At 33.5% G+C, this 10,025-nt stretch overlaps 1 protein-coding gene across 3 annotated transcripts; it reads left to right on the plus strand.

Moving 5' to 3' along the window:
* Positions 1-2,111: 2,111 nt before the first annotated feature.
* Positions 2,112-5,627, plus strand: LOC123871858. Of its 3 annotated transcripts, none has more exons than XM_045915862.1 (4): positions 2,112-2,222; positions 2,915-3,221; positions 5,016-5,080; positions 5,518-5,627. In XM_045915862.1, exons 1-4 carry the CDS (start codon positions 2,195-2,197, stop codon positions 5,577-5,579), a joined length of 462 nt encoding a protein of 153 aa, XP_045771818.1. In that variant the 5' UTR covers positions 2,112-2,194; the 3' UTR covers positions 5,580-5,627. The 3 variants fall into 3 exon arrangements, with proteins under 3 accessions (XP_045771818.1, XP_045771817.1, XP_045771816.1); XM_045915861.1 differs by lacking the exon at positions 2,112-2,222 and adding an exon at positions 2,240-2,423 and having other exon boundaries at positions 5,016-5,084; XM_045915860.1 differs by lacking the exon at positions 2,112-2,222 and adding an exon at positions 2,240-2,423.
* The last annotated feature ends 4,398 nt before the right edge of the window (positions 5,628-10,025 follow it).

Below are 10,025 nucleotides of genomic sequence, written 5' to 3' on the forward strand. Positions count from 1 at the left end.
AAAAGCATTTCGTTGTAAGGCACTTATTGGACAATTTGTGACTGACATGCCAGTTAGAGATTGCTGAAACTTGAAATTATTCAGCGTTTATGTGAATTACATTTAGTAGACACTTTTATTGATAATTCTTGGCTCACCAAGCCAAGAATTTAATACTCATAGTCAAATTAATGGTAGTACTATGGAAAACATGACTTAGAAGTTTTTATACTTTAAAATATACTATTTAGTATCTGGTTTTGGTAAAAATAAAATAAGTTCTCTTACTTAAGTTTTTTAGAACTTTCTTACTCTTTTCTCTTAAAAACTCTTACCTCAATGCTAACTAACAACAACATAAGATAAATGTTTTCCGTATTGAATTCATTTGGATCGACGCGATGTATGTAACAAATAAATCTTTTACCCCTTTCGGTATGATTTCTTTATTTATTCAATATTAGCCTGTGATATTAGCTATTTTCCACGACTTTGCCTGCTTTATTTACAACCTGTATCACTCGAGGATACTGTACCAAGAATTTTCAAAATCAGATCTTTAGTTCCGGAAATTACATCCCCTACTCATACAACCAAACTTAGAAACTATCTCTTTTTTTTAATCAGAGACAAGTTAGCCCTTGACTGCAATCTGACATGGTGGTAAGTGATGATGCAGTCTAAGGTTTAAGCGGGCTAACCTGGATGGGGCATGGCAGTTTTCATTAAACCCATACATACTACTTTGGTTTCTACACAGTAACTAGCCACGGCCGAAGCCTCCGATCACACAAAATATAATATCTTTCTAATATTAGTCTAGAAAGAACATTATACAAGTGTAAATTAAAAATTTACAACACCCTCGACAAGTGAAGGTTACAGTAACTAGAAAAGAGCTGATAATAACTTTCAAACGGCTGACCCGATTTTCTTGGATTATAGCTAAGAACACTCTCGATCTAGCCACCTTTCAAACAAAAAAAATTAAATTAAAATCGGTTCATTAGTTTAGGAGCTACGATGCCACAGAGAGATACACAGATATACAGATACATACGTAAAACTTATAACACCCCTCTTTTTGGGTCGGGGCTTAAAAATCGCATTCGTCAATAAAAAACACGAATACAAAACTTCGAACCAAGGCTGTAAAAGACTCCCGGGCTAACCAATAAAATGTGGTCAATATTATTCTTGCGATCCGTCAAATTTTAATCTAAGCCCACACTCGACTCAAAGCCCTACACCCGTGTGTGTTTAGGACCACAACCGTAATTGGAGGAGACTAGATAGGATTAGGGTGTATGTTTAAATTACCAATTTGCTAAGCAAAGTTACTATGTAAATATTATGGAAAGTTAGTTTGTTGGTCATGACTATTGTTAACTAAAAGAGTTTTAACTCGTGCGAAATTGTTTCGCAAAAGCGTTTACCCTCAGTAACGCACGTGTGTTATTCTAATAAATAAAGAATAGTACACAGAGTGTAATTACTTAGAACGCTAGCTAAAACTTAGCTCTAAATACTACCTGAACACAATCCATTACCAATAAACATTTGTCTTATACTTGTTTTAATGATTCAGTATTTTCCAAACCCGCAATGTATAACGAGCAAAACTCGGGGTCAAGGTCCCACCCAGGGTGTGCCGTTGACCCCACGACACCTATCTACGCAACGTTCGATGATCTCTAGCGTCAGTCAGATGTTTTATTAACGAAAAATTTAAAAAATTACATTAATTAATCTTAATTAAATTTAACATAACGAAATTTTTAAAAATAAAGGATTATTTATTTTATTTTTCGTGTTTTTTTTGTGATATCTTATCAGTAATCATAAGTACTATCACACGTCTTTTTTTTAGCGTTTTAATAACACTCTATATAAAGCATAAAAAGTTGTAATAGACCTCGGCCTGCTATTTGGATGAACCAGGTTTCAATTCCAGGCGAAAGAAACTTCATGGAATCTTCTAAGGAGAGTGTCTTGAGTAAGTTACCTTTGCGCATTGTGTATATTCCATTCTTATAATCGCAAGACTTGGCCATAAATCGAATACAAAATTCAATTTATGATTTACCAATTTTCCGAACGATAGATAAATGTCGGGCCGCACTCGTAAAATAGCTATAAAATAAAGAAATTCAATCGCCTATACCTTTTTTAATGGCTCCCGCTAGATTCTATACTGTGGAGGTAAACTCGGAATATGGTGCGGTCGTTGGCTGTTCTTTTAGGTTAGTAGATATTCACCACTGGACTTCTGTACCACCGTACTGTAATAGTACTCAGCACGGCTCATGAGAACGGTTTGGCCGTACTCAGTAGTGAGTCGGCGATGGGTAAACATAGCAGGTTTATAGATAAAACAAAAAAGGAAAACTTTGAAATGTTTATCATGATTTCTTTGTATAAAACAGGATTCTTTCTCCTTCTCGGTAAATATTTTGATTATTGCAAAGAAAATATTTTGATGCTCGTATATTTTTCGCAGAATTCAAATTAAATGGAAAAGTTCTGTCCAGTTTTTCAAGGAAACAAGACAACAAGCCGCAACTTGTCTGTTTTTCTTAAAATGAGAAATGAAAATATTTTATTCTGAAAATGAATTTAATTCATTTCTTTAAACTATGGACACTCGCATACAAAAAACATATACATACCTACTAGATGATTGATATACATAACTACTAGCCTGCAACTCCGTCCTATTATTTAAACCTAACTAGATAGGTAATTCCGGCGTAAATTTTGATTTTTAAAAAACTTTGATTTTCCGGAATAAAAATAACCTTTGCAATAAAAATAGCCTTTGTCCGACTCAAGCAAGCTATATCCGTGGGGTATACAAAGTCTACAGACAGACATACTGTCAAATTTAAAATATATATGGATTTTGATTTATAATATTATTCGTTTTACTTTCCAGTCATGTTCCTAGTTGAAACACACTCTTACCAACCAAAGTTTAAAGTCTTTGAAATAAGAAAAGCAAAAGATCATGACAACAGAATGGATTATCAGTACTACGATCCAGATTTCACGAGAATAGAATCAGCCATACATAGAGAGAAAGACGACAAGAAACTTATGAGACTTGCTAAGGAAATTATTAATAGACTTCATAGTTTGTCACAGCGAGAAAAGGATTCAACTAGCAGTGAGAGTGATTCGGGATTCGTTGATGAAACTAGAAGTTTAGTTGTTGTACCTAGTGACGATGTTGTGTATCATACGTAAGTACAATCATCAACATCTCAAGCCATCCGCGCCAACCCAAACTGACCACAGGTCCTCTTTCAGAATGAGAAGGGTTTAGGCCATAGGCAGCGCTATCCAAGTGTGGATTGGCACTTGGCAGACTCAACACACCTGTTGAAATTCTAAGATTGAAATTCAAATTCAAATTCAAATTCAATGATTTATTCAATAAAATGTAGGTACAATATGTTGAAATAATGTCTGATGAGCCTTATACATTTTACCACTATAACTGGTGTTTGAATATTTCCTTAAATTAAATTAAATTAAATACAAATAAAAATCAAGACTAAAATATTAAGTAAAGAAAGACATACATAGACTTTACACAAGCAAAGTATAAAATAATAGTTAAATAAAGATCAAAAATGTCAACATTATAAAAACCATATAAAAACAAATCAATTATTATTAACAACTCAAAATATCCTTGTTTGTTAGGTAGTGCTTAATGTCAAAATATATTTTGTATTTTTACACATATTTTAAAAATAATTAGACAAACAAAATAAATACTACAGATATCGCAAAAATCATAGGTACTATTATTTATAAGGATTCAGGTATTCCTTAATAGAATAGAAGCATTTCTCTAATAGCCACTTATTTAAAAATGATTTTAATGTAGATAATGGCATAACTTTAACGTGGGAAGGAAGCTGATGAAATTCTAAGATGCGAACAGATATACGATACGATTTACCTCAATCCCACTGCTGAACTCGAGTCTCTTATACTGAAACGAGCTTAAGCAAAAGTCCAGTACGCTGGTCAAGTGTGGATTGGTAAACTTCACACACCTTTTAGAACATTAGGTAGGTATAAAGAACTCTCAGGCACGCAGGTTTCTTCAAGATGTTTTTTTTTTTACTTCACCGTTTAAAAAAATTAAATTGTATGAAAAGCTCCGAAAAGTTAAGAGGCGCGTGCTTGGGATTGAACCCCGGACTCCCTAAAAGCCTAAATTTCATATTTTAACCACTAGTTGTATCACTGCGAAAGTACAATACATAATATTATTGTAGTGTAACTATAGCTGAGTCTCCACACAGAATACGGTACTTACAAAAATAACTTTTGCAAGCATTGCAGGCGACCTTGTCCACATGGATGTAGGATATCCCGTAAGAACCTTTTTTCTCGGGATACAAATTAACCTTTGTTACTCTATTGCTATTTGAACTGTGTCATGTCTATTTCTATTATCGTCAGCTCAATAATCGAGTTCCCATTCCTGATGCATCCACCGGGGATTATGCTTGAGTGCATCATACTACAGGGCATTGTAGGAGAAGATCCGGTATCCATCTCATAATAAAAAAATAATTGGCTCTTTGACGTGCATTATATTCCAACCTGGATATATCCAGCCCCGTCATTTTGTCTATCAAAAAGCTATAGGATTATAGATTTATTAGATGCAACCAGTGACTTCATCCGCGTGGACTTCCTTTTTTTAAATCCAGCGGGAACTTGTTGATTTTCCGAGATAAAAAGTAGTGTACGAGTATTTCTGTCTCCGGGATCCAAGCTACTTCCGTACCAAATCCCGTCAAAATCGGTTAAACGGCTGTGTTGTGAAAAGGTAATAGACAGACAAACAGGCAGACAGACAAACTTTCGCTCACTACTATGACGTGTACAGATTCTATATTTAATTTTGCATCTAATATTTTATAATAGGTAAGATTTTAACTACTTAGAATTTATTTGATTCTGGGAAAATCTATTTTAATTTTCGCGAATTAATTTGATATTTCAATTCACAGGAGACCCGCTCAAGAAAACATTCTTCAGAAGCTTATTCAGTCTGCCCTTCGGACCGACTTTAGTGGTAAGTAATTGTATTTTATCTTAAGATATTAAAAACCTGTACTATTATAATATCTCATTCGCTCATAACATATATAGCATATCTCATTACACAATTTTTAAAAATCATATCCTATCTACGTAGATAGGGTATGATTAACTAGTAAACGGATCGGGCTAGGCACGTGCCTAGCCCGATCCGTTTACTAGTTTGAGTTGTGCGTTGATAGATCAGTCAGTCAGTCAATCAATCATTCAATCACCTTTTCTTTTTTACATTTCAGGAGAAGATTTCTTGTGGAACCTTAACAATATTGATACAATATATTATGTAGTTTTAAAATTTTGTTGCGTTTTGTTATCAAACAAAATGCCCAGCAAAATTGTAAAGAATCTTTGATTACTATTGATATACTCGTAAGTAATAAGTATATTTTAATTTTTATTTTATTTTAACAGATGTAGAAGACAGAACAGCTCCTCCCATTCATCGCATTCCCTATGATTATGGCGAAAACTGAAAACAAAAACATACTACCAAAGAATAAAATATATATTATGTTAAAAGACTATTGCATTTCATTAAGCTTGTTTTCTCGACGAATAAATCTAATCTTACATTATAAATGCAAAATTGTGTCTATCTGTCTGTCTGCCAGCCTTTCACGGCCTATTCGTTCAGCCGATTTTGATGAAATTTGATATAGGGATAGCTTGCATCCTGGAGTCAGACGTAGGCTACTTTTTGTCCTGGTACATCAAAGAGATTTTTATAAAGCTAAATAAACGCGGATGAAGTAGCGGCATCATTATAACGCCTACTTAATAATATAGTTACTATTTAGGCTATACTGCAAGTTTGTCTTTTTGCTCCAACCAGGTTGAATTTATTCTTTATTCTTTATTCTTTATTTATTTGCATTCATGTTTTACATCATAATAGAAAATAATTATAATATTACAACATGAAGCCCCGTCAGGGCGCTGCAAAGTGATTACATATAAATAAAATGTCACGTATATAAAAATTAAAAAATTAAAATTAAAAAAAAATTAAAAAATTAAAATTAAAATTAAAAAAAAATGTTATGGCAATTCCTAACTAATTATGTCCTATTAATTATATTATTAGTCAATCTTTAAAAATGTATCAATATTTTTTTTTTTTTTTTATAACTATATCGTGTTATTGAGGTCTATTCGTTCAAAAATTCTTTCACGCTGTAGAAACATTTTTGTACTAGCCATTTCTTTAGCCTTCTTCTAAATATTGTATCCTTAGTTTCATCTGTTATAATTCTTGGCAGTTTATTATATATTATTACAGAATTATAGTAAGGGCTAGTTCGGGCTATAGTTTTAAGGTTATAATATGGTATTACTAGTTTATTTATTTTCCGAGTATCTCTTTGATTTGTATTTATTTCTGTTTTTTTATATAGATGCATGTTTTTCCGAACAAATAACGCTGTCTCCATTATGTAGATGCAAGGTAGTGTAAGAATTTTTTTATCTATGAAGTGTGGCCTACAGCTATCGCGTTGCTTAATATTGACTAGCACTCGCATACATTTTTTTTGCGATATAAATAGGTCGCCCACGTCAGGACTTTGTCCCCATAAAACTACTCCATACCGAAGCCATGAGTAGGCATATGCATAGTAAGCTGACAGTGCTGTTGCATAGTTGGTATTCGCTTTGAGGATCCCTAATGCGTATACAAACCGTGAGAGCTTAGTCTTAACACTTTGCACATGTTGTTTCCAATTTAAGTAGGTATCTATAGTTAATCCTAGGAGTTTAAATTCACTAACTTGTTCTATATTTATTTCTTTTGATAAGTTTTCTAGTTCGAGGGGTACTTTCTGATATGGTCTGAATTGAATTATTTTTGTTTTTTTTGTGTTCATTTCCAAATTATGTTCCCTCAACCAGCTTCGCGTATTTTGTAAGTTTTTTGTTATTTGGAGTTTGCATTCGTCAACATCGGAACATTCCATGAGTAATGAAACGTCATCCGCAAACATTATTACCTTACAGTCGGGACTTAGTGCCTTGGGTAGCTCATTTATGTATAGCAGGAAGAGGGTACAGCCAAGGACGCTACCCTGTGGTATTGACCAGTTACTAATGCACGTGTTAGATTGTACTGCGTTTATTTCATGTGTCGTTTCGTCGTAGTGTTGTATTTCTACGTACTGTGTCCGATCGTGTAAATATGTTTTAAACCATTTGTGTGCGTTTCCCCGAATACCCGAGCTGTATAATTTTTCTAATAGTATTTTATGAGATACTTTGTCATAGGCTTTCGTCATATCTAATAGTAGTCCCACGGCATATTTCTTTTTTTGCATGCATTCTAATATATGTTGGATGTAGTTAAAGACAGCGAGAGTTGTGGATCGTGTTTTCCGGAAACCATATTGGTTTTCGTCAAGTAAATTGAATTTTTCTAAGAAAAGGTAAACGCGGTTACATATGGCTTTTTCGAATATTTTCGAGAACGTTGGCAGTAGTGCTATTGGTCTATAATTACAAGTGTCAAGTTGTGATCCGCTTTTTTTATATATTGGTCGAATTTTTGCAATTTTTAATTTATTCGGACAGAAACCTTCGTCAAATGATTGGTTGATTAAAAATGTCAAGGGAGATGTTAATTGATTGATGCATGTTTTAACTAAAGTCATAGGTATTTCGTCTACACCATAGCTGCGTTTGTTTTCAAGATTACGAATAATGTCATATATTTCCTTCTCTGTGACGGGCGATAGGTATATTGAGTTGAGAACCTGTTTTTGCATAATGCGACTGCTTGGATTGAACGGGTTGTCTAGTGGACATTTCCCGACACTTACAAAGTAGTCGTTAAATATATTGGCAATTTTTTCGGGTGATTTGGTAGGGGAACCGGTTTTCGTTTGTAAAGTTATATTTTTTGTATTTGTTCCGGTATTTTTTTGTGTTATGTCCGTAATTATATTCCACATCATTTTTGTTTTATTTTTCGAATTTTCCATTTTTTTAATATTATTTATTTTATTTGATATTTTTATGCATTTCCTTAACATTTTACTGTACTGATTATGATGAGTTTTTAGAATTTTATTATTTGATTGATTAACTAATATTTTTAGTAGACGTTTATGTAGGCATGATTTTTTTAGGCCCTTTGTCAGGAATATTTTCTTGCGGATTTTTAGTTTAATATGTTTTTTAGGTATACATTTGTTTAGGATTTTTGTTAGGTGATTTAGAAAATTATCATAGTTTTGGTTAATTTTGTTGTTTTTGCTAATAATGTTATTCCAGTTGGTTTCAAGTAAGGCTTGCTTAAATGTACTCATATTGTGTGTATTAAAAATTCGTTTTTCTACAGATATATTTTGTTTATTGAGTTTTAAATTTATGTGGACTTGTTTATAGATTATACTTTTGTGGTCTGATATTCCTTGTTCATGTACTGTGTAGGTATTGACTTTGTTATTTGTAAATAATAGGTCTATGCATGTGGATGTTGATTTTGTTACTCTAGTTGGTAGGTTAACTATTTGTTTGAGGTTGTATTCTAACATGATATTAGCTAAAGTCTGGTAATCTTTAGGTGTTGGTGTAGCGAGTGCGTCAATATTAAAGTCGCCTGTTATGAGGATTTGTTTGCTGGATAATTTTGATTTTAGTTTTTCTAGAAGAGACTCGATAAATCTAAAGAAGACCTCAATATCACGATCCGCCCTATATATGCCAACAAGTATTATATTTTGGACAGGTAGTTCTATAGCACAGCATTCTATGACATACTCGACTGACAGTTCAGTAATATCTGTTCTATCTACATGTTCTATGCCGTCCTGCACCAGGATTGCGACTCCACCTCCTTGTCGTCTCTTGCGGTAAAATGCGGATGCAAATGTATAGCCTTCGACATTAATAAGACCTTTTTGGCATTCAGAGATCCACGTTTCAGATAGACACGCAATTTGTATGCTGTGTTGGTCCAGGCAACTGCCTAGTAAGTGAGTTTTATTTTTCAAACTTTGCATGTTTTGTATTAGTATTTTTAAATCAGCTCCGAAATGTCTTGGTTGCAGTCTGCGATGGGTTATATTGTTCCGGTTTATCATCAAAATCGTCTGTAGGTTTCGTCGTTATGGATTGGTTCGTGCTACAAAGTGTGTCATTTATACCCATGTTTGATATTCTACCTTCCACGATAAGCTTGTTTCCACGTATAATGGCGTGCTTTCCATTTTTTCTAGCGGATAATAAACTCTTTCTCATCGTATTTCTCTCTCGTAGTGAGTCTCCAGTCAAATATTCAGCGACAGCAAATCCGGTATTTTTGAAGAATCGACCGTTATTTAAAATATATTTCGTCATTCTTTTGCTTATTAATTCAATCGTTATAGGCCTACGGGCTCCTTTCCTTCCTATCCAAGTTGTTTCTTCAATGTATCCTACTAAGTTAATATTAAGAATGTTGCCAAAAATATCTATTATTCTCTGGTGTAGTTCGTATTCCGTTTCGTGATGTATTTCATTTAGTCCATATAAAACAATTTTTTTCTTGCTGTCATATTCAATGCCGGGTGTGGATTCGGAAGTGTTTGTTTGTCTTTTTAAGCTATTCATTTCGTTTCTTAATTGTTCTCGTTCTCTTTCCATATTGAATATCTTTTCATTAAGCGTTTGCAATTCCTTCTTTATGTTTGATTGTTCTAAAGATAGCGTGTTAGTTTTTTGCGTAAGTTCAAGCTGTAGCTTACTGATTGCTTGGTTTACTTCACTTTGGATGGTCGTTCTAATTTCAGCAAGGATACAGACTTTGTTGCTTTCAAGCTTCGCGTCGAGTAGTTGGCTAATTTGTTTTAGAGTGCATGGTCCGGAGTCCGTTGTAGTTGAACCTAGTTCATTTTTTTCTGGTGTTTTATATGCATAGTCGCTAGCCGTGATCGTATCGCCAAGAACGC

The sequence above is a fragment of the Maniola jurtina genome, chromosome 14 (assembly GCF_905333055.1).
Source record: "Maniola jurtina chromosome 14, ilManJurt1.1, whole genome shotgun sequence".
Classification (NCBI taxonomy): Eukaryota; Metazoa; Arthropoda; class Insecta; order Lepidoptera; family Nymphalidae; genus Maniola; species Maniola jurtina.

Coding starts and splice junctions, on each gene's coding strand:
- LOC123871858 (XM_045915860.1), top strand. CDS start 2,324: ATGGGTAAACATAGCAGGTTTATAGATAAAACAAAAAAGGAAAACTTT. Junction 2,424..2,914: donor AGGATTCTTTCTCCTTCTCG/GTAAATATTTTG, acceptor TTTACTTTCCAG/TCATGTTCCTAGTTGAAACA. Junction 3,222..5,015: donor GACGATGTTGTGTATCATAC/GTAAGTACAATC, acceptor TTCAATTCACAG/GAGACCCGCTCAAGAAAACA.